Here is a 25,825-nt window from a genome sequence, read left to right as displayed (position 1 = left end):
TTATTTTAAAATAACAAGTTAAGCTTTTTAAAATAGTAAAATAATAAAATTAAGCTACCCAGCAGTATATAAAGTAATTCAAATTAGGTCCACCTTCATCTGCTGCAAAATTAAAGTGATGTGGGCAATTCTGCATAATGAGTACTTTCACTTTTGGTACTTTAAGTAGGCTATATTTTGAAGTCAGTAAATTCTTTTTACTTAAGCAACAGTTTGAGTGTAGGGCTTTTACTTGTAACAGAATATTGATACACTGGGGTATTGTTACTTTAAAGACTTACGTAAAAGATCTAAATACTACTTTCACTACTGTCTTTTAGTGCTGCATACAAATGGAACTCTTGAACTTGTGTTTATGGTATGGGAAGTTGCAAACACGAAGTTGTGAACTCAACAAAATTTCCACCAAGAAGGTTGAAAATGCCACAGCAGTGTGGCTTTCATATGGCCTCTTCTTTTTAACACAATAAACATGACCCCATTTGAACTTTGCAATATTCACAAACACATTTATAAATAGAATTAGCACAAACAGTTGCCACACAAATAGCCTTGAGTCTTTGGGGTCTCTGGAGTTCCTGGAGCACCTACATGCTACTCCCACACCCTGTACCTGTTGTACGATTTACTTCTGCGGTAAACACGCAAGATAGTATGAAGACCTACTTTTTTTTCTCCAGTCACGGTATCCAGAAATAACAGCAGAGTGAGACATCTTTCTTTCTTCTTCTTCTTCATCTTTCAACAACAACACAAACATGTGGTCAGACAGTTACTGTTGAATTGCTTTTATTTCAAACAGCATTCACACAATACACTGTATTCTTGAGGCACATTCACATCAAGTGCTAAATAACTCCATGCATGGTCAAATGTAGGCTACAGCTTTGTTGAACTGAATGCAAATGCTGATTGTAAATGAAAATATTGCTTCATTATTTGGCACAGTAGGAAATATTGTCTATTATGTGACCACAGGTGTGTTATTTTTGGATTGATTTTCAAAGTGAGGTGAGGAATGCAATCAGAACGTGACCAAAAATGTGTTCTAGGTCCTGCTTGATTGAAATGAAAATCACAACAGTGCAAAAGGCTGATGATTCTTGAGTTAGCAGATATTTCACATGATAATTCACATTCAAAAAGTTACAACTAAACAGCACTATTGCACAATGTTGTAGAGAATATCTCAGACGTAAAAAGCCACCTTGACATTCTGACTTTTCTAAGACCCCTGTCACACTGTCTTCATTTTAACTTTAATTTTTTTAGCAGTAGGTACTATTGGTTTCAACTAGAAAGGCCCTCAGTGCTAACAAAAAGTTTGCAGGTATCTTAATGACAAAAGCTAAAATGAGTGTGACAAGTGTCTGGTGATAAACAACTACAGATTAATTCAGAATATCAAGGTGTTTCCTCTAAGACAAAAGGAACTGTAAACCCATTTAAAGGGGTTAGTATACTTTACATCACAAGTTAAATTCCCAGAGGTGTTTTGATAATATTTCATTGATCAGCAACAATATGGGTGTTAAATATAGTGTTATATAAATGAAGTTGGAGTTTGATGTTTATTAAAGTGTATTACTATGAAAAACATAATTTGCACCCAGAATTTAGAGAGAAAAATGACAATGACAAGAATGCTGTAGTACACTATTTACACTATTAAATATGCTTATGCAACTTGTATTGCATTAATCATGGTAAAAATAGAACAATGTAATATGATATTTATATGCTGATTACATCTGATTTGGCCACCCTGTTAACAACTGCTACAAATTACAATTATTTCACCTGGATAAGAGTACCTGGATTTTTTCTTTTCAAAAGCACAATAAATACTTAAATCTCTATTATTTGTCACTCTCACTGTTAACAAATTACACAAGCAAATCCAATAGAGCTTACTCAATCAGCTTTGAAACCGCTACGAAATCAATCAAGAAGGCGCAATCAATGACTGGTTTGAAAAGACAAATGAGTGTTTTCCTGAAAGAGAAGCGATTTCACCTCTCCGTCCAGTCGGTCATTCTCTAGACAGCTAGAACAGGCTACAACCAGAGTAGGCACCATGCAGAGAGGGGATTACGCCTGCCTAGTCTGGGTTCTTTTTGTTTTGTTCGTTTTGCCAACACAAGGACAGAGGATTAACATTATTTCAAACTGATCAATGATTTTCAGTGTGTTATTTGGGTAATTTGGCATATGCACTGCCTCTTCCACCTTTACATATAATGCACCCCAGACTTTTAAGAAGGGAAAAAGTTTCCACATAATCATGTTTTCTTTGCCACTGTGGAGATTTGGGATTCAGCACAATTTCCAAGCCAAGGAGAGAAGGTAAGGATGTGGGGTGCACGCCATTTGAAAACTCAGTTACTTTAGTGAGTAATTTGGGTAATTTGGCATATATGCTGTTCTTTCAGCAATTACACATTATGCACCCCTAAATTCTGAGAAGGGAAAAGGTATCCACATATTCATGTATCCTCTTCTGGAGTATCAGGATTCAGCACAATTCTCAAGCCAGTGGAACAAGGTAAGGATACAGGATGCACACCATTTTAAAACTCATCTGTTACTTTCAGAGTGTAATTTGGGTAATTTGGCATATGTGTTGCTCCTTCCACCCTCACGCATAATGCACCCAAGCCAGAATGAAGCCAAATACTAAATACAGGATTTAAGTGTATCCAAGGATCAATTAAAACAACCCGTTCAGAGTCAAACACTGGCTTTTCAGATTCCTCTCCCATACATGAAGATAAGGTGTTGTTAATTTGTTACTCACCAGCAGAACAACCCATAGCCCACACAGTATCCTCCTGTGGGCCAAAAACTCTTAGTTAAAACAGATTTGAGCATGGCACCAAATAAGGGAAGAGGTGAAAGGAAAGTGAAGAAGCAAGTGTTTTACTTGAAACAGGTCGGTATGCATGAGGGCAAAGAGGGCTAGATCCTGCGCAGAGGGTGCCACATGGACACGGGTTTCCTCAGAGTGGCCAGCATCTGGTTCCAGTGGGTGATCCCCATCCCGCTGGCTTCAGGGCCGATGATCACGTGACCCAGGTTCTCGCCCCTGCCGTCGTCTGTGGCCTCTGCCACTGTCACCCTCAGGGAGAGTTCCTGCAAACAGTGTTACAGAGTTACACAACCTGCTGTGTAGGAATGACTCAGCATCTTTTTTACAGCAGGGCTCATCCAGATCTTTAAGAAATCAGCTAAGTGGGCATGTGTAATAATAGCATTTGCTTTTTTTTATGGTTTCTGACATTTTAACCCCATCATCTTTTACTCACATTGAATTTTATTACTGCTTGGTTCATTTTGAAAATAGCCAGAAGTGTAAGAGCAGTTACTTTGTGCTTACAAAATGCAAAAAAAAAGTATGCAAAAAAAGATCAAATATGTCCCAGTAAATTACATGTCAAATGCAGTATGCCCAAAGTTCCAGGATGTTCGACTGTAACCGCTCTCATTTTGCAGTATGCCTGCCACTATGCATTTCTGGCAATTCTGATCCACAATCCTCTGCGATGCAGGAGATACGTCACATTGACTGGGCCAAAGACCAATGACAGCTTATCAGCATGTTGACAGCTGTCAGACGCCGCAATGACCGATGACTGACATTAAAGTCACTAATGACCAGTCAAAAAGTAAAAACAGGAGTATTATTTGTTAAAGTGAGCAAAAAAATCACATGGATTACCAACAACACAAAGACATACATAACTATAAAATAAAAAACGACAAAGAAATACATATGGCATTTATCATTTGTGAATATAATACAAACTGTATGTTAGATCTACTAATATATGCAATTATTACTTGAAAGTTAAAACTACATACATTACAAAGGAGCAACAGCAGTGCTTTATGGGTCAACTTCTGTCCCTGGCGAGTTTGGCAAATGGCATTTTGTTTTATCTCCAGGGAAATGGTATATAAGAAAAAGGGTCAAAGGTCATGCGTCAATGTATGACGAAGTAGTATGCGCTGATTGTGTGCATACTGCATATAACATAGGCCTACATACTTTGTAAGTACGAATAAAAAATAAAACGTATTTCACAGCAAAGCTTCTGTGTTATTGCTTTTTCTGCAACCATACTAAATTCTGTGTTATTCTATTAATATATTTTATTATTATCCTATTTAAACATTATTTATTTCTCTTGAGTTATGTCATCATCTTTTTTCAAAAGAGCAATTAGCACATATGCTGAAAAAATTATAAAAATGTACATATAAATACATACACAATAAAATAAGACCCGAGAACCATGAATAAGACAGTCATAACTATTTAAAATTAAGTACATGGCAAACTCATTTTACCAGTATAAAAATGATAATGAAATGTTAATTCCACTTAACATCCATTAACATGTTATATATGTCAGCTGCATGTGCATACTTGTATACACAACTGTTCATGTTTTATTTGCTTAAATAATTCAAGCACTGATGTTAGAATTACTATTGCCCATGCTAGTTTATTATTCTGTTTTTGTTGCAAAGTTTCATCATCCAGGACTAGCTTAGTGCCACAGTCTAAAGTGTCACCTGCAGGACGATGGACGGCACAGAGAAGATCATGGCTTCATTAAAGATGGGGTTCGTGTCGTCCCTTTTGGTGGAAGTCTTCTTCTTACTGATCTTCCTGCCGTCTTGCAAGAGATACACTTTGACAAACGGATCTAATGACGAGAAGGCACAAAGAAGATTACAGCCACATTTTAAGCCTCTAAAACCCAAGCTACACATGTACAAACATAGACAGCCCCGCACACAGAGCATGTAATAAACTCCTCATTAAAAAGTAATTAATTAGAGGCACAGTCTTTCGCACACAATTAGCTCTGTGGATGATAATGACAGTGTTTCATTGGGTGACCTTTATCAGTACAATGTTAGTGTGGCACTTATCTGGACATTTAATGTGATGAACAAGTCATTTAAGTCCCATCTGCCTGGCTGGGTATGAATAAATGTGTCCTCTGGGAGTTGACATTAAGAGTGTGTTATTACTGAGTCAGTAAGTGTTGTGTTCACTCACAGGATATGAGTGATAATGAAAATTTTTGTATAAATTAAAAGGCACAGAGATTTATATGTACAAAGTGTTATAGTCATATTGACAGTACTACATACTACTACTACTACTACTACTACATACTATTAGTAGTAAACTTTAACTTTACAAGACATATAGAATTGGTAACTAACTGCATTGTTAACTAATTGATTTGATAACTAATTTAGATATTTAGATTAGTTTAAGTAATAATTGATATGAGAGTATATCTATAAGGAAGCTGAATAATTAATGAAGTTATACTGACTAATGAAGAAGGGGTGGGATTAAATGCATTTTTTACTTCAGCCCACTCTTTTTTGGAAATGTGAAATCAAAACTGCCAAATGCATCACTATTATTATTTTTTGATGTTTGTTTGTTTTGGGTTTTTTTGGGTACTTTTCTGATATTTATATTATTAATTTATATTTTTTTCTAATTTTGTGGAATTATACTCATTTGTAGTTGCTATTTTGCTTTCCTTTTTTGTTGTCTTCTGTTTGTTTACTTACTCTTTTACATGTTTACATGTTTGAAATAAAGATTTCAATCAATCAGTCAATCAGAAAAGACACTCAGGTAACTTCTATTCACACACATTTACAAATAAAACACAAACAGCAAACAAACTATTGTTCCTGACCTGCAGTGTTCTTGCTGTTGGTCCACACCAGGTTCTTGCACTTGGCCACTACCACTGTGAGGCGCTCTGCTGTCGGCAAATAGCTGAGAGACAACAGGATCTCCCCAACCGCATCCACAGCCTACAGAGTTGCACCAGACATTAAATATAACATGTCATGTGCCAGTGTTAAACTTCTCTCTTAAACTGTTTTCAAGGTTTCTCAATTGCAGCCTTCTCCCAATTTTTGGCATCTTCTCAGTTCCATACGATTCCTATCTCCCCACTCACTTAAAGATCATTGTTTTTCCCTCTCTATAAGCTCGCTGCTCAATGATGTTTAAAGGGAGGGATGATACCCCTCCATCACAAAGCCAAAGATGTGATATAGAAGATCAAGCTGGAGAAAAAAATCAGATGCACCACCAATGGCTTCATCAAGATATTTCATTAAAACTTAGGACCCATTAATAAACTATGTGAATAGTCTACCTGGCCTTGAACTGTGAACTAAGACCTCTACAGGTGGTCTGTCTCATATGGGCTTAAAAACACTATTTGTACCTTGGGATGATGTTAATGTCTTGTTTGATAGACAGAACAAATCTCTATAACTTAAGCCTTAAAAAAACTGCAACTGCATTTTGTTATTTAATTATTAGTTTGCCATTATCATTAAGAAAATGGAAATAGAATAAAAAAAAATCTTCATTTCATTATCTTCCTGATCTATTGTTTTATTATATTGTTCATATTTTTAATGCAAATTTAATGAATCAAGTTATAATTGCTTTCCAAAACAGCTTGATGTGTTAACTGATTAGAATTAAACACAGTAAGTTTAATTAACCTATTCCATTGGCACATTTTAGGCTGCACAGCCATGAATATTGCTGTTATAGATACTGTGAGTCAGATTACAAGAGTCATTTTGTTTAATCAGGTTGATGAAGAGATGAAAAGTTGATAGCAAATTTAAAAATCATTCAAGTTTGCCTATGGTCAAATTAAAGCTAGAGTTGGTAACTGTGTTTAAAAAAAATTGACATATATTATGAAACTGTTACTATATACTGACAGAAGTACATGAGACAGACAACCAGTCAGAGCCAAGCAGTCTCTATAACGCAGCTGTCAATCATTGATTATAAACTGCGAGCAAACCGTCAAACTAGGCAGTGCTAATCACCTATGAATTAAGATTCTGCTACTGCATTGTTTATTTCTTGCCTTAAATCCTTTCAGAAATGTATTTGAGTGTACCTTTCAGATGTAAAATAAGAGTGTTTATGACTCTGCAGCCATGTTCAAAACAGTCAAGCTGAAAAACCAAGCACCGCCCACCTGTCAGGTCTCAAGCTTCCCAATTTTATGGCTTAACAGTACACAAAAATATATTTCTGACACTTTCTGTCACATTTGATCAGCACTGCCTGGTTTGACCACAGTTTACAGGCTGTGACTGACATGATTGACAGCTGCGTCACAGACCCCTCAGCTCTGATTGGTTGTTTTCATTGCGGCACAGTGGATGAATGCCTTTTGAAGCAGTACGAGGAGGCAGAAGAACATGATTTTCTTCACAAATTATCTGTTTTATGTATTACTGTGTGAATGTATAACCAGATTCCAGATTTTTTTTAATTTTTATTAATTACAAACTAAAGCTTTAACACATGGTTGGATTTTTTTTTACCAGTGAGAGTGTACAATAAGTAGCACAAAGCAACAGTATGGTTGTGACAAATGAAACTCTGGGATCAGATTATCTGTTATCAGTTACATTTAGCAAGGAATTTTTAATGTCTATGATGTGTAGTTTTGCTGAACATCCAGCAGAGGCTCTCAGACACCACCAGGCTTTCTTACACAGTATTTAGATACTTCAATGTAAAGAGCAGCTAGCATCATACTGTAAATGTGACTAAAATCTGGCATTTTGTTTCTGTATTGCATTAACAAATTGCACCCTTTGACACATACTGCATTGTAACTCACCTTATTAATATCTTGAAGGTAGAGCCAGGCGTTGAATGGTCTAATGGTCAGGTCCAAGTCTGACAGCTTGAGATCTGCTATCCCTGCGCTGATGTTTCTCTCGTCAGCATCAATGCCAAAAGCCGCACAGCGCAGGCTGTACTCCTCCAGCAAGGATGAATCCATGGGGACGGAGAAGTGCTCATCAAAAATCACTGTGAATGCATTTGTCTGGACCTATGAGAGGTGGAATAGAATAGAATAGAATAGAATAGAAATACTTTATTAATCCCTCGAGGGAAATTGTTTTTGTTGCAGCAGCAAATAAGAGAGCAAGAAGAGCAAGATTTGAAATGTAGGAATTTACAATAGTAAAAATTTACCTCCCAGATAATTTAACTGTGTGTCAGCTTTAAGTAAGTTGTAAATGAAAGTAAAATGATTCTTATGACTTTGGCACAAAACATACAGAGGTAATAAAAACACCCACACAAACATTGTTGCTTGCAATGATTGTGAGATAAATCACAAGAATCAGGCAATAAGTTAACTTTACAAGAAAAGATGTAGGCTGTAACATCTGTTGGTATCTTCATCCTCCTCCCTCTTTCATACCATTTAAGAGTCAGGCTATCAAGCACAAAATTGTACTTACTTTTTACTTTTTTACTTTTTATTTATTAAATGATGATTATGTCTCATTAAATTGCCAAAAGTTCTGGTCCACATAGGCTTCGAGGTATCAGGGTGTAGCCCTTAGAGGCAAATATCTTTTAACTTCTAAAACTGTACATATTGTCTTATTGTTGGTTGTGTTTCCATTTTTCAATTATATTTGTATGAATTAATATGCACTTTATGGTACTGTTTGTACTTTTTGGTTAGATGCCAAACTGCAGTTTGTTTTACTGCTGCATATTGTGCACACAGACAATAAAGTTCAATCTAATCTAATCAAATCTCATTAAATATAAACTAATTTAATCTAATATCTCAAAATCATTGCAAATAAAACCAGAATTATCTTAGTAAATGAGGCAGACAGTGAGGCCATAAAACTGAACAGAGCTCACTATGAGGAGCAACAACAAGCTAAATATGTGGTTAAATGTGGTTTACCAGAAGAATGTCTGACATAATGTAGAAGAGACTGCAGAGGGGAAATTACATCTTTACAGTTTTTACAATAAATATTTCGGGTCTGCATTGTTGAGATTATGTAGTAAATTACAGGCAAGGGGGTCACACTGCTATTTGCACTATGTCACATTTCCAAACACATTTCTTTCACTTGACTGCGACTAGATATTTTTCTGGGTACAAGTGCATTCACATTTTTGGCATTTTGTGCAGGTTTTTTTTTTTTGGCAGGACCTAGGCAGGACGCCTGTTGAGCTACCACTGTCTGAGACCAACAAATATCAAAACAAGTTACTTTTTAGCGACACATTTTTCAGTGGCTTTTCAGACCCCAAACATGGGTGGTTTTTGGCGATCTGTTGCTGTTGTTTTTCAGCGGGGATAGTGCCACAAAAAGGGGTTTTTACTTTAAAGAGACATCCCCTGCCAATCTGCAGACCACTGTTGGAGACCAACAAACAACATAACCAGTAGTTTTTTGCCAAGTCATTGCGGTGTTTCCTGCAGCTTTTTAAGCACAAAACATGGCTGTTTTTTTTCGTGACCTGTGGCTGTTTTCCCAGCACCTTTTGAGACCCCAAGAGTGCTTGTTTTTTTCGCTACTCAATGCTGTTTTTCCAGTAGGAATAGTGCCACTAAAGGGATAGTTTTTTTTTTACAGAGATTTCAACTACCAAGCTGCCAACCATCAGACAAACAAACATAACCGTTTGTTTTTTGGTGAGTCATTTGAGGCTTTTAAGGCACAAAATGCAGGTGTTTTTTTTAGTGATCACTGTGTTTCCAGTGTTTTTTCAGCCCCAAATATGGGTGTTTTTTAATGACCCATGGCTGCTTGGTTTTGCCACAAAACCTGCTGTTTTTTATAGACATTGCTTTGTTTCCTATCTGGATGGTGGCTTGAAAAGTGGTTGTATTTTACAGTGACACCATTGTTTATCCAGTGGGGATTGTGCTGCAAAACAAGGTTTTGATATATCTGCTACAAAATAACATCCAAATGTAACTTATCCATTGTTTGTAGAATCATAAAATGCCAGCATTTCTTCAGGCAAAGGCACAGTGGCCAGCAGCGGCTGTGTGGCTACTGGCTAATGCTAATTTCAGGCCATCAGATGCTGGTGCTGAATTGAGGGTTTAGCGGTTGGAAGTTACCAGGCAACTAGTAAATGAGGAGGAGAGGATTTAATAATAGCCCCTTTTCACACCACTGGTTGTTCTTGAGGTGTGAAAAACAATAGGAATATTTCTGCTAACAAATACAGTGAAGCAGAATAAAATGAAAGTATGCGTCATGGTCGGCAGGAGTTGTTTTTAGTTAAACAACTCACTGTACAATGAAAGGATTGTGAATTCAGAGCACAGGGTCTGCAGATCAGCCTGTAAGGCCGACCTTGGACTGAGCCTCATATCTACCAGCTGAATAGCACCACAATAATACATCCAACACCTACAGAATCCAGAAAAAGGCCTGGCTGCCGTTGTGCAAATATGTACAGAAAGATATAAAGCATCCAAAGCAGACAGTATCTCTGTGCCGGCAGCTGAGCACACAGACTTACACTTCTTCCACAATATGTCTGTCTGCACTGTTAGGCTTATCGCTAAGGGGGATAACAATTGCGATGCGTGCGGTGAAAATGAGGCAATAAAAGCTCAAAGAGAGGCATGTGTGTGTGTGTGTGTGTGTGTGTGTGTGTGTGTGTGTGTGTGTGTGTGTGTGTGTGTGTGTGTGTGCTACAGCAGACAGAGAGAGAAGAATAAGAGAAGAGTGACATGCACATTATTAAAGCCAAAACAAAAGCAACAATCAAATAACTGGGGAGAAAAAGGGATGAGGGGGGGAAATGGGATGAAAAAGGAAATGATAGACAGGTGATGGGTGAAGCCAAAAACAGTGACAAAAAAGAAATGCTGGAGAAGAAAGCAAACGAGAGAAAGCACAGGAGAGAGAGGGGCTGGCTTGACCATTAGTGCGAGAGGAGCTGATGTCAGCATTTCTTTGGTCTTCAACACTCCTCGACATTAAAGAGGGAGCCACTAAAGGCACTGCTCCCATTATCATTACACCCAGCCTGAACGCATTAATATAACACAACATGCTCAAGTGAAGGGAACCGTGGTGAGTTCTATGTCATCCCCATCAGCCTGCACAAACTGCACACAGCCACATTCACATGAGGCAAGATGCTGATGACTCACAGCCAGGCAGGAATTAGTGCATTTTCTGGCAAAGTCTCACGAAGAGCAGAAGGCGAGTGGCAGGTGTAGCAGATGGAGGAATGTAGCCCTGTTCTCTTCCTGTCCGAATGGTCATTTCAAATTAGATTCAAGCTTTCTATAAAATTGTTTAAGTGGAGAATTCAAGGAAAAAGTAACAATGAAGACAATCACATCTCTTCTAGGAAAAAGAAAATATGATTAGTAAAAGAAATACTCATCGCAAGTCAATATTATTAGACACTAAGACAAAATGTTTAACTTAATAGATATGGTTTTTCTAGATCGTAATAGTAAGCAGGGGTGTAATTTACAGTGGGGGAACACAGGGGACATGTCCTTTGCACTTGCACAAAAAAAAACAATGATTCTGGTGCGCCCTGTAGCTCCGTTGGTAGAGCTGGTACAGTTGGTTCTGGCCTCGGCCCTTTGCTGCATGTCTTCCCCTCTCTCCCTCTCTCCCTTTCAGACTTGTACTGTCCTATCACAATAAAGGTAGAAGCCTAAAAAATCATCTTCAAAAAAAAAAACAACAACGATTCATCAAAAAGAAGAAACAGGGGAAATTGCATGAGTCAGTGTGTGTAATTCTAAAGGTAGGGAAGTTGGATTGGTATTTTTTTTTAAATTGTAGTAAATTACAGAGCGAATAAATGGAGAGTCCCGATATATAAGAATAACTTCATAAACTGAAAATAATTTTAAAAAATCTGAGTGCAATCTTCAAAAAATATAACTGTCTGTTATAGGGGAGCTCTAAGTGTCTAGTTTAAACATCGTAGGATGAGATTCATTTTTGAATCGTGAGCTTGTGAGTTAAAATGTCATTTTTGATATATCTCTAAAAGTATAAAAGAACTATTTTGTATACTTTGTTAATGCATGAAAAAATGCACTTTTATCCTCAGTTAACACTGACATTTGAAATTAACTGTGCCAACATACCATCATATATCACCTTGGGTCAAAATATCTTTCTTTGATAAGGAACTTAAAATCTCTGCCAATGACAACTTTGTATTAAAGGCCTCTTGGCTCTAGTTTATAATTAATACATATTATTTATATTGCTTTGAAGTGTAGGGCACTATTTTACTTAACTTTTTTATCACTTCTTGTTGTATCTTGCTCTATAATATAGTGAATAATAATAGTGATTGTGTGAATAATCAAAAAGAACTATCTATTAAATGAAATATCTTCTGAAATACCTCATCATTGATTTCCAGAGATTTCCCTAAGGGAACTGACAGGATATTAAAGTCTACACTGTCACACAGTACATGTGTTGTCATATCACCCAACCCTATCTCCGCTCACCTTTATTATATTGTGACTTGCAGTATCATCATAAACACTTTAAACCGACCAGAAAAGGAATCGCTTCTCATAGTAAAGATCATTACATATCTCAATGTAAAAAAAGTAATTATCATTATAACCTAACTTGCAAGTAAACACAAGTTACATTTCTCACTGACTAAAAGTCAATCACATCTCCTCCTAATGAAGGTAAAGGATGTGAAATGAACCTCTCTGACTGCATCCAGCTCCCAAAGGACTCACCACTCAACTAAATGAAATGGGCTCTTCCGTCAGACAGGAAAAGATTGGCTTGTCAGGCTGCAGGATCAAGCCTCTCACCCCGCGGGACGGATCACTGTCTCAAATTCACTGTCTAAAATTCAGCCAGGGCTACAATCTTCAACACAGTTCAAGCAAGCCAAAGCTGCCCCCTGAGCGAGAGAGCTTCAGCTGCTACAGCCTCACTGCACCCTCTCAATGTCAAGAGACACTTTTATCCCTAGTCCTTTGCCCAGTCGTCACAGCTTAACTGCTAATTAACCATCTGAGAAACAGTTTTTTTTCTTTCTTTCTTTTTCTTTCTTAGTCTACTGACAGTTATGCTGAAAGTCACTCACGAGCAATTTCAATTATTCTCTATTTTTTTTTAACGATCATGTTTGATAGGGGCGGCACAGTGGTGTTGTGGTTAGCACTGTTGCCTCACAGCAAGAGGGTCCCTGAACGGGGTTCGTTCTGTGGGCGGGGTACTTGTTCTGTCAGTTCTGACAGAACAACCAATCTGGCCCCGCAATGTCTGTTTTGAGCCATGATGGCGGTGTGGCTTGGTCGGTCCAACACTTTAGTCAAGACTGAAACATCTCAACTAAATGATTATGAACAAGAGTGTTTGTATTTTTTCCATCTATAACATTTGAAAGCTGATTATTTGAAAGCTTTTTTATAAAGCAGTGTTAATTTTCTAGCAGTCCTCTTCTTCTCTGCCTTTTTCCTGGTTTTTGGTCAGATTCCTGAAACAGTGGAATAATGTCACACCATAAAGTGCTGAGTTAACATTTCACTTGCAGAAAGTTCCCTTGTCTCCAAGTCAGTGTTTGTTTTTATTGATGGGTTTTAGGTTAGATGCCTGAAATAAGGCCTGTTGTTAACACATTTGGTTGTACAACATAAAATAAGTTTGTAAATACCCTGTTCTTTATGCGTCTTCAAAAATGGTAGCTGCAAACAAGCAGCTAAATTAAGCTACAGAGGTTATCAGGGACAAGGAAAGTCATCACGCTGAAAACTCATCTACTCATTTCTATGCCTTTACAGCCTTGTTGTGTTTGCACTTGCCCTAACCCTAACTTGCAAACTATTCTGCCACAAACGTTACTAATTGACACAGCCATCACCACTAGCTACATTAGGTCATGCTAAGAGGAGAGGCTTAGATAGAAGATGTAAGTGCACAAAATCAAATTACAATTTGGAAGCTTAGTGGTGGTGATATTAAAGTAATGCAACCATGGTGTAGTGTGTTTGTAAGCTAGCACTAGATTTTTTCCTTCTGGCAATTCCATTTCCGCTTCAAGAATCATGACAGTGGCGTTCATATTTGAAGATTATCTAGCTGAACAAAACATTTAATTGTCAAAAACTATTGCCATTACTTGCTATAACTATTACTGCCACAGAGCTTATTTTACACAGTAATCCAAAATCCAACGGAATAATCCCGTAGGCTTTTGTTGAGGGAAGTAAGGTGATGTTTCCTGAAAATAGTCATCCCTGCAGCACTCTATTGGCAGGAATGTGTACTGCTTCATGTGCATGGGCACGCACGTACGTCCTCTGGAACCCAGTCTTAAAAGCACTGCTCAATAGCCCTACTAGTGACCAAAAACTCTGCAGGATACCTTTAAGTGACTCATTTCCTAACTCTAAACCCTATCTCTTTACTATTCACAGATACAGTGTCCACCAATTGCAGCCTCAGCAAGAGAAACGTGAAATACATCTGAGCTAAAATGAAAAACGCCATCGGGATCAGACCATGAGATGGTCAAGCTTTCACGCTCAATGCCAGTCTCTGCTTACTGAGGAGAACCACTGTTTATCACTCCAGTGCTTTTTCCTTATTATTTGAAGACAAACATACACATACAGCATAATGACAAAAAGACAACAGCTTTCTTACCCTTGTGACTCCCACATTGATCTCCTCTGGCCCCAGGGAGACTCTGATGAAGCAGCCGGGGAAGTCTCCCTCCTCCCTCTCCAGCAGGTCTTTGCCCTGGTGAAGAGTGATGTGGAGCATTCCCGTCCCCTGGCCCGGATGCCTGGACGGCTCAAACTCGAGCGTGATCTCCAGCTGGCCGACCGTGAAGTCATGGCCAAAGTTGTTAGCGATGGAGGAGATGGAGCTGAGCGAGTCGGTGGAGATGGATCGATTAAGCTGAGCCATGCCGGTTGGGTCCAGCTCCCTGCTCATCAGCTCCAGGTGGCCCAGGTCCCTGAAACCATCAGGGGTGTCACCGAGGGCCAGGCTGGGTTTACGGCTGGAGGTGGTTGAGGTCCGCCGGTGGTTGTTGGCAGCCACTCTCTTCAAGGAGGAGTTAAAGAAAGGATGAAATATTTTTTTTAAGGACTGAGATGAAAAATAACTCACAAAGAACTGTTTGCAACTACAAGAAGAACTTGTAGTTTTGAAAGTTGAGATTTAGTGGATAACAGTTACTCACCCCATATTACATTCAATTCATGAAGAAAATGTTGTTTTTTTCTTACATGCCTCCATGGTGAAAAAACAATCCAAACAGAGCAATTCTTGATGAATTGAGATCACAGAGGTCCTCGTTTAAGATCATTTAAATTATATCAAAGCATCTTTTTAGTTACTCTCACAGGACTCATGCAGTATAATCAAAGTCTCATTTATCCAGTTGTGTGCTCAGTACTTCTCAACTTTTCTGTGACCCCTTCAAAAACAGACTCCATAGAGAAAACAGTAATTTTACCTCCCTTAACTTAAAAATGAAGAATTAATTCGGGTTCACCAAATTCACACAACAACACAAACAACCAATCAAGGCACTGGTGGACCAGCAACTCCCATATTTAGAGATGTAAAATTAAAGTATGTTTTTGACTGTGAAGTCTGGCTTTAAAGAGAGCATTGATAAGTTTTACTTTCATTTCAGTTCTCCATCAGAAATGGCTGTATATCTGGTAAGTACTGAGGATACGACTGAATAAATGAGACTTGGATAATATTGCACAGGTTATGTGAGCGTTTATCAACAGACGTTTTGATAACATTTTGCTGTTTTCCAGTGTAGTTGTGTATGACTTCAATTGATAAAATATGTTCTTCGATTTTGAAATCTTTGTTCACCAGAGGCAAAGGAGAAAAAAAGTTTCCTTTCCCAATTCAACGGAACATAAAATTATTTTTTAAAGTAGAGATAGTCAATCATGTGCCATTGAGGCCCAAGACTCTGAGGTAGAAACTAAAAGCTATGAATTTAAAAAAAACCAACAACAAAACTTTGCCTTTGATTCAACTGCTGCCTTCTTCTTCTCTTGGAAAAAAACCCAGCTCTTGATGATCTGTGCCACATGATTGCTCATCTCATGCCCCAAGCAAAGAAGCTGGTTGATTTTGCCACTAACTTTACAAAACCTCTCCCATCCTTGTCTTTTTGTACAATTCATATAGCTTGATTCTGGTGTAAATGTACCTTTTGTCTGACTTCTGAGAAGGAGGTTCCATATTTTTCTTGAAGATATCGATAGTCAAAGTTGGGGAAAGGGGACGGTGCAGGGAAGGTGCCAGATTTCCACAACTTCCAGATGTTGAGTCCGGCCACACCCAGCAGAACAAAGAAGCCCACCAGGTAGATCCCCACCTCCCAGCCGGGCGGGTTACGCACCACTGAAACAGAAACAAAAAACAAGTTGTCCTCACTTCATTTCATCAATGGTAGCGTAAAGTTTGTCCTCATAACTGCCTGTATTTTATATCTGATGGGGAGGTTTGATTACCGGTGGAAGTGCAGAGTTGGGAGAAACCCAGGACAGAAAGTTTAGTGAGGTTTTTTTTATTTTGAGACCAACAGGAGTCTTAACAAGCTATCACTGAGCACAGTCAGCCACTGTTGCAGGCCTTGTCATTTAGCTCTCAGCATTGAGATGACTTTGAAATCGTTCAGGATGCATAATGTAAATCAGACAACAGTTCTGGACAAAATGACAGACAAATTGAAACGCCTCTCTGAATAAAACGTCATTCATGTTGCATTTTCGAGAGGGATTACGAGCCTATGCCGAGCTGGCTCTCTCAAGATGAATTGCTCCTGTGGGAGGACTTTGACAGCTTTATCTCTACTTTTTAACACAAGAGATAAGACAATTATTGGGTCAGTCATAACGTGTTGTAGCATTGACTGTGTTCAGCGGGAGATGAGGCCAGAGAAACTGTAAAGCTTGCGTAAAAATGTGACAGCAGCTGTCAAATACACCTGAGATCAGACGCACAAATGCAAAATGACGGACAAAAAAAAAAAAGATACACACGCTCACAAGACGATCATGCAGAAAAAAATCAGCAAGGGAATATGCTGGAACTGTCCACTCACCGCTCAGATGGTAGCCTGATATATCCCCACTTTGAGCGGAGGACATGGTGCTGCAGCCAGCCTGGAAAAAAAACATCCAAACAATAATCTCTTCAAGTGGCTTTTTATGTCAGAGACCATAACAGAGTAAAGTCTGACACATTTGGGGTTGCTGCCAGACTTGGTCTGGGGACAAACTATAAGAAAAACCACAACATTTATTGAAATTGCATTTTTGTTCATAATCCCGAATAAAAATTGGGTTATTGTTCTTCTAAAATATATTAAATATTCCACTTACGGAAAAACTAATTCTATTTGCAGAGTGGAATTACATAATCTTTTTATGCATAGTACAAGAAACATTTTTAAAAACTCCTTAAAACATCTCTTTTTTTCTTTTGCTATCAGCATGAATCACAGTACACATGGCCAATTTAACCCGCTTTGGGCCACACGGCAAAATGTACCATGGGAAAGTAACAACTCCTGACATCCACTGCTGCTTCAGATACATGAACAGAACAGGTTGTATGCACAATAACATGCATGCATAGCAAAGGACATCAGGGCTACATTTTCACATTTTTGCTTTGGGCCCCCTGCACAGAGTGGCCAAAAGAGACCCAAAAATCAGCAGTTTTCATACCACCTAAAAAATCCACCTACTGATAAGCAGCATACTGTCAAATCAAAGTGAAAAAACCCATCAGTGAAGTCACCTGCTGAGGTGACTAGTTTGAATGAAAACCTGCAGAAAATGGTGCATTTTACCAACCATACTCTTAACAGGTTGATACCACATAAGTACACATAGTAGTGTCTCCTGGTTGACGGTGGGTTAGGTTCAGGCAACTCCTAGGTTAAAGTTACAAAATGGGACAGTTCACCCCAAAATCAAAAAGTACATATTGTTCCTCTTACCTGTAGGGAAATTCATCAGTCTAGATCATTTTGGTGTGAGTTGCTGACTTTTGGAGAAATCAGCCATATTGATGTCTGCCTTTTCTACTGTATAATAAAACACTAAAAGTGTCAACAAATACAAAACTCAACAGCAATGTGTCTTTCCATAAATGATGACCTGGTTACTCAAGATAATCCACAGACCCTGTTGTGAGCAGTTTTATGTAGGAACTATCTTCTTTCTACCAAATTACATGTGCCAACCATATCATACCATGCATTTACTCGTAACACAATAAGATGTAAACATTTACGGCGTCCTCCTTGGCTAAGCTGTAACATTAGCTAGCTCAGTGGTGCTAGGTGACACTTCCTCTACCTGCAGCAATTTTCATCCTACATTTGGTTAAGAGGAAAAAAAGTTCCTATATGAATCTGCTGACAACTATGTGTGGTTTATTTTGAGTAACTGGGTCATGATTTCTCAAAAGAGAAATTGCTGTTGAGTTTTTCAATTTTTGTTTTTTTTTCTTTTGCAGTTTGAGTATTTAGTTTTTTGAGTTCCATTATATTACAGAGAAGGAAGACATCGCTACAACACTCTGCAACTCTCAAAAAAAAAAAAAAAATGTGTTGAATATGTTGAATTTTTGGGTGAATTGTCCCCTCAAGGAAAAATTGTTGAGCACTTCACAGTTTTAGCATTACACTTGTTGGATTCTTGATTTACAGTTTAAAAGCAGAATTGGAGATATTGTCTTTTTTAATTCCACACATTCTTGCTGCCTGTCAAAACCTGGGGCCTACATTACCCACAATGCAACTCGACTGCCTTACAGCTGGGTCAGAGATTCAGGTGCGTAATGCTATAGCAGCTAATGTAGCCTGGAAGCAGCTAGTCTCCAGCAGACATACAGCACAGGATACAGAGGTCTGGTAAGCATACTTCTTTATAACCCCACATCTCCGATTAGACTGCATGGCTTCCTCTGAAGCCACAAGAGACTTTCTTTAACCTTTTCACATATGCAGCAGACCAGTAAATAGTCCTTGATGTGAAGAAAATTCATTATGTAACCAGTTCAACAACAGGTTAAAGACAGGATGTTTGTAATGTCCAGTGTCAAAGTCGGACACTTTTTACACTCAATCATCCATTTCAACCTACTGGCTAAGAAGTTTTGTCGGTGTATGACAACATCATATTACTTCTATCTTTGCTTGACTAGACAACAGTCATTAAGAAATCAGTAAATCTACAAGAGGTTCAGAAAAACCTAAACAAACCAAGTTCTAAGTCTTTGAACGAATGACTAATGCTGCTTTTTTTTTATCTCATCTCACTATGTTTACCCAAATTCATGTTGAAAGACTTGGGAAAGACTAAGGGCATATTCTACACAAACAATCAAATAAATATATAAAATCTCAAATAATAATACATTATGTTGTGCTCCAGACACATTTTCGTTTGTCCAAAATATATTCTTTTCCTGCATGAGCATATACAGTAATTTGACTGAAACTGCAAGGACTCTTGAAGACAGAATTGTGGATTTGGGGCCCTGGGGAAATTCAACGAGCAAACACCTGACTACTGACTTCCTTTTCACAGTAACAGCGATGATGCATTATACACATGAAAGACATAGTATTAGCTTCTAATCATACTGCTGAGATGAACAGGAAATGAAATGAATGGTACAGGGCTTCTGGGAGAACTCAATGATTGCACATTCACTGTCGGACCATGCAGCTATTAGGTTTATTCAGTTTAAAATAAGAAATCAATTTGGCTTTCATGGCTCTTTCTTAAAAAAGCAGCAGGGGCTGTTTTTCAAAAGACAAAAGAGAACAATATTTCCCTGTGCCCCTCTCTTCCTCCGCAAACTGTAAAATAAAAAACGATGGGTGCTGGCGTGTGACTCATTCCTCCACCCAACCTCCCCTCCCGCTCCCCCGCTTGTTGGAATCTCCCCATATCTCGGTGGCTCGGGGGGAAAAGGGAGCATTACACTAATGATATAGAAAAAGGCTGGAGGGGGGTTGGGGGGTTGCCGACTCAATTCTGCTGAGCGCTTTGCAGACCACAGCCATGCAGGCCAATTAAAGTGGCTGACGCAGTGCAGGGCCCACTGACAGCTGCTGATATGCCATTAGCAAAGCATGGGGAATCTCTAGCAGTCAGGGAAGTGTGAGCGCAACCACCACCCCATCTCGGCCCAGTATCTCTCAGATAAGCTTGGTTCAACCTAAGGCAACATATGAGAGTAGAGGAGGTCCAGGAGAAGCTGAAGAAAAGGAAGAAGAGGAGGATCAAGGATGGGAAAAAAAGAAGAGAGAGACAGCAAAACATGTTTCAGACAGATTTAGTAAATAAGGATGAGGCAGCGTGGGCGCTCTGGTGCCTCAGCGGGCTTAAGGTGGAGGAATACTAACAATGAAATCCAACTTGCCTTAAAATGCATTTGAAAAAAAAGGAGGCTCATACTAACTCACTGCAGTTTCGTAAAGTCTGTTTGTGAGTTTGGTGCAGGTGAATTGGATGTCATTTGATTAGTCAATCACCTGTCAGTATCACCTCATCGTCACTAACCGTCATCATCCAAATGTGTTTATTTGAAGTGATTTTTAACATTGATGACTTTTGTTTATTCAAAAGCAGATATTGTTAGAGTTTACAACCTTTAAATGATATTTAAGGTTTTTTAAAGTGAGGTACTTATCCATTGTCAGTGCATTACCTACAGAGACATCGGTCGACAATCGGCACGCCCCAGTATGGAGAAGTAGACTGCAACAGAAGCTATGCAATGCTCTGCTGTGGAGGAAGGCAGCAGAAAAATCTATTTTAGCCACTTAAAAATGTAAAATATCTATATATTTTAACCCCTTTATCTTGCCAACAGTCAGCACAGATGGAAACTTCTGTACTGTTCATTTCATCTGTATCTGTGCATATTTTCTGACAGCTCATGGATACAAACGGAGCAGTACCACTGGAGATTGTGGGGGTCATTACGTTCTCATCCCAAGTCGTAACATGTTGCCACACCGCGACCAACTTCCAGGTCTACATATTTCCCTCGAGGTATCCTTCTGTGTCTGCTGTTGACATTTAGGAATGCGACTACCATGATGTTATGCTGCATGTGTTTATGTTTTGGCAAGAACAGCAACATGGCAACCAACGCAAGGTGTCAACAAACACACATGCTGGCATGGATGGCTAGGATTAGAGGAGGAAGGCACGTGGGAATGTGGAGGAAAAAACTCCATCACATTAAAACAGGAAGCAAATATGGTACCACCAAATAAAAGTCCAGGGTTTGTTGGACCCATCCATGGCCCCTCGTGCTCCTAATATTACCCGTTACCAGTTGCGTTTCAACCTGACGCTGTTCTGCCACATTTTATAAGGATGCAACAGGTTCTGTCTGGCCGCATTCTCAAGTGATCCAGCATGTGCTGTCTGGCCATCTGTCGGCGTATAATAACACGGAGACCAGTTCTGGCAGGCCAAGTTCTCATCTGAAATCATCCATCAAAATACATTTTGCTGCTGCCGCTGACGGCAGCACTACATTGCTTATCTTCCATGTCAGTACTCCTGCCTCTCCAAAATGGGGGGCGTGCCGGCTGACATCTACTGTTGGTACGACACTGACTATGAATAAGTACCTCACTTCAACCTCACTTCAAAAAAAACAAACTATCCCTTTAAGGTGGATCCCCAGCACACTGCCTTTGACAGAGAAGAACATAATCTGCTGGTGACCTTTGCTGCTTGCTATCCCCCCTCTCTTTCCCGTTCCCCTGTCACCATCTAACACATACAATCTAAGCAGAAGGAAGATGGTATGAGGCTGAAAATAGTTTGTGTAATAAACTGAGACAGAGAGAAAAAGAAAAACAGACAAGCAGATGCTAACATTAGGGAGAAGGAACAATAATGAGGAGCATGTTAAATTTTTTACATTACAGAGTTACTTTTTTTTATTGCAATGATTAAGCTGAAACCCAAAGAACAGGAGCAAGAAGTATGCGAGTCTCGATCTGAACCACGATGTCTTATTTCCATGTCAGCAGTTGTCAGGTGTGTCATATTTTCTCCTTTAGATTTCCTGAGGCTGACAGCTCGTTAACACATGGCTGTGAAGGGTAAGGTGAACATTTGCGTAAAAGCTTTCCCACAGACGTGTCATCTTCATGCCCACATGATCTCCACTCTCTTGCTTCTTTAGATTTACCTCACCGCTGCTGCAGGGGATTCTGTGTCTGATAACATTCCTCATAAAGCCTAAAACGACCGTCTTCCTCCACTGCACACAGAGAGCAGTTGTGCGGAGGATGTTTTAATTACCGAGATATGCATGAAATGAATATCTTGTCACAATGTCAGCTTGCAAAACAGGCTGCGATGAGCGTTAAATGGCATGTGAATAATGAAATGGAATAGAGCCTTTGAAATTTGCGAAATACAATTTTCCAGAACAGTAATGAGGCTGTCAAAGGGAAAAAAATCAACAAAAAGGGAAAAGTCAGATATAACAATAATGCATGATTATCAACACTGGAATGCCAAAACAGTACAAAGATCTTTCACCTGCCTCATGGGGTGTAAAGTCAGGTCAATATTTTAGATAATGTGCCTTTAGTTGTTAGGAAAACATTGAAAATTTAGTTCTTCCTTGAAACTCTATAGGATGTGTTTACATAACTTTAGACTGATGTAACTGGTATGATGTCTTTTAATGTAGCAGCAAGTTTGGGCAGTTTTATTGTTTATGTGCTTCCCCAGTAGATGTTGCTTGCATTAGTGTTAAGTAGAGCTGTGACAATAATTGCATTTTCACAATACTACAGCCATGCAACGCTACTGCAGTGAAGATATCATCGACGCAAGTTAACCACCAAACTGCATTAATACGTTGCTTTTTCACTGTGGTAATAGTTGCTGGGTACGTCAGTCAACTATTTCCAACATGGCAGCTAGGTCACAAACACTTATTTTTCAGCTGAACTGGACACTAAAATATGTTTCTTTAACATTTTAGGTTAGAAATAGGAATAGTCACAGAATCCTGATTCATATTTGATCAGCACAGCTCGGTGTGACCGCAGTTCACCTTTTTGCAGGTACATGAACACAGCACACGTAAAATCATCATGCTTCATTTCTATCCCTCCGCAGAAGTTTTAATCACAACATGGATAATTAATCAGCTGCTGCAGAGGTAGTGAAAGTAAACTAAACAGTTTTGTTTCACTTTTCACTGTGCCTGGTGTTCTGCTGCTCCATCTGTGACAACAGTATGCCCTGCGCTCTGACGGTGTGGTGCTATATATTACTGAATGGTAAAGATATTCCAATAGTGCTCCTAATGAACGCTCTAGCATCTAAAACTTTCTTCATCTAACTCAAGGCCCACTTAACACATTGAGTGCCATTGACATATATATACGTCATTTAAAAGCCAACGCTTGAGTGCCATTGACGTATTTATACGTCAAAGTGTGTTTTTGGCGGCTGACACAAGGAGGCACTCTCACGCTACCTGTGTGTAAGTTGTAGTACAAAAGACGGCAGATCAAAACATGAATGAGTAGACAGGATCAGAAAGCAGAGCAATCTGTACGGAGGTGATTCGAAACTACAGCAACGAAGCTACATCAATTCAATATCGGCATGAAATGGCTCCCAAAAAACGGAGAGGGTCAAGTGGCCAGTTTCGCCAGCGGACGCTGGAAGAAACTCTCATGGATCTCGGTCTCCCCCCCTCCCTATGCTCTTGACTGTGTGTCCTGCGGGGTCCGAAGCGTTTACTTTGAAAAAATGAGAGTGTTGAGAGTGAGCAGGCCCGGCCGCCCGAATACTGCAGGTAGGAATAATGGAATAGGACTCCGGTTCTATCTTGTGGGTTTTCTCTCTCTGAACTGGGGCCATGATTTGTTGCATTGTGCTGTACTTTGCATATTTACACATTTACACACATTTGTAATACAATTTTCAGATGTCTTTTATGTCATTGAAGGCAAAACTATAACATTCAAATCACTGTTTTGCTTGACAGACTCCCTTTCACAAAAATGCATTTTCTCAGCTTTCTAGAAAGAAAGTGGTATTTTTGATGAAACCAGCCTCTATTCAACTTCAGATAAATCAAGAACGGAACAAGGTGCAAACAAACGTTTTTTCCATGACGAAAAGGAGAGTTTCTTCTTTCATTTGAGCTATTCTGTGCTTTCAGAGTCTGAAATATTATTATAATATAATAATATTATATTAAATATTCTGTGGGTCTTGAAAGACGACTTAAAATGGCCAGAAAAGCTGGCACAAGCCACTTTCCATCATATAATAGCGCTGGCACTCAATGAGTTAATGGTGTCATCCACACCAACTGAGCAAACTCCCATCTATTTGAAAAGACTGTTAAAGAAAACTCAAGAAAAAGCTAAAAGAATGAAAATTTCATTCAGATGACCTATTATATAGGCTACAGATAAAAATTCTACATGTAGATCCTCTCTCCACTTACTTTCTATTTTTGGGTGTACCTTATGACCTCTATAGCTGAGTGAAAGATGTTCCCCTTGCAAGACAAGACACACCACATGATTTCTATTGGTACAACACTGTGAACTGGCTTTACAGGTCCATCTTTTTTAAAGTCTACTACACTTTAGTGTTGGCACTGGCGATTTCTTAGTAGTTCCTGAACTTCAGTAGCAGTCATCCTTCATGCTTGCATCTTCCAACAGCCTTCAGTACACAGAGGGAAGTTAGGCCAAATTCACTCTCTGGCGTAATTTCATATTTATTATTTATTATTATATATTTTGTCCTGTAATCAGAATTACAGTTCTTGTTGGCAATAAAAACCACTGCGACTAGGGAGGAAACAGACACCACCAGCAAGTGTCTCTATCCGAACATAAAGCAGCTCAGACAGAAACAACAAACCCAAAGCACCTGCTCAGATCCGACACTGAATGTAAATGTGCCATAGCTGCCACCATTTGCTCCTAACAGCTAGGAAAAAAGAAAACAAGAAATTCCCTTTATTGAAGCTGAATGTTAAAACAGGTCCGATCAATAACAGCAGACACACAGATTTATGTTTGCACACACACACACACACACACATACACACACAGAGCAATAAAGAGGAGAGAAATTGAGGGGTGTAGAGGTTAGATAAGGAGAGAAGCAAGAAAAGGATGAGATAATAGAAAGAAGTGATTGGTGAAAATAAAACAAGATGAGAGTCTGTGTTGAAAAAGTAATAAGAAACAGAGAGCAGCTGGGAAGAGAGGAAGGGGGAGGAGGGGGAGGGATCACAGACCCGTCAGCTCGCTCTCCCAACAACTGATCAATCAACTTTGCTTTTAATCTCGCCAAATGACTCATAATCAAATTAACTGCCTCGCTGCCGCACTCTGTGAAACGGCCAGATATAACACTGCACAGCAGTCTCTCCCTCTGTCCTGCCTCCTCACATATCTGCCTGCTTCCATGCCAGCTACACTGACTTTCTGGTTTAGACAGCTCATTTGGTGCATGGTTAAGTAAAAGTAGCATTGCACCGGCTGGCGCCGGCTTTTATATGTCAGCAGCGGCGCCAGCTGAGGCAGGAAGAACCTGCATGCTGCAGCCAATCAGCTCAATCACTCAGAGTTCAGACAACAAACCCTGAACTCATATATTCTCTGGCAAGGATGCTTCAAATCTAAAGACTGATAAAAGTGTGGAGAAGGTACTGAAATCACAGTTACGGTAAAGTCGCTCCAAAGGATGTTTAAACAAGTCCGAGAGTCTACAGACAGCTACCAGCTCTATTATCACTTTTTCCAACGTGCTACCTTGTTGAAGAATAAGAATAAGAGATGGAACAAAAATTGTTGTTGGAGTAATGATTAATAAATACATTTTCTTGAGTAACAAATCACTGTCAACAAACT

At 39.1% G+C, this 25,825-nt stretch overlaps 1 protein-coding gene across 2 annotated transcripts in view; it reads right to left on the bottom strand.

Moving 5' to 3' along the window:
- Window positions 1-772: 772 nt before the first annotated feature.
- syt12 (synaptotagmin XII) overlaps window positions 773-25,825 on the bottom strand; it is a 33,104-nt gene continuing 8,051 nt past the window's right edge. For both annotated transcript variants that reach the window (XM_042496318.2, XM_088080304.1), the window contains exons 2-8: window positions 16,976-17,036; window positions 16,079-16,272; window positions 14,536-14,940; window positions 7,713-7,928; window positions 5,736-5,856; window positions 4,579-4,712; window positions 773-3,132 (exon numbers count right to left, since the gene is read on the bottom strand). In XM_042496318.2, coding sequence (XP_042352252.1) covers window positions 2,959-3,132; window positions 4,579-4,712; window positions 5,736-5,856; window positions 7,713-7,928; window positions 14,536-14,940; window positions 16,079-16,272; window positions 16,976-17,021 — 1,290 coding nt within the window. In that variant the 5' untranslated portion in view covers window positions 17,022-17,036 and the 3' untranslated portion in view covers window positions 773-2,958. The remainder of the gene's footprint in view (window positions 3,133-4,578; window positions 4,713-5,735; window positions 5,857-7,712; window positions 7,929-14,535; window positions 14,941-16,078; window positions 16,273-16,975; window positions 17,037-25,825) is intronic.

This window comes from Plectropomus leopardus, chromosome 7 (genome assembly GCF_026936395.1).
Source record: "Plectropomus leopardus strain MGB_pleo_1.0 chromosome 7, ASM2693639v1, whole genome shotgun sequence".
NCBI lineage: Eukaryota > Metazoa > Chordata > Actinopteri > Perciformes > Serranidae > Plectropomus > Plectropomus leopardus.
Note: the sequence above shows the minus strand (reverse complement) of the source record. Positions and strands in the feature narration are given on the sequence as shown.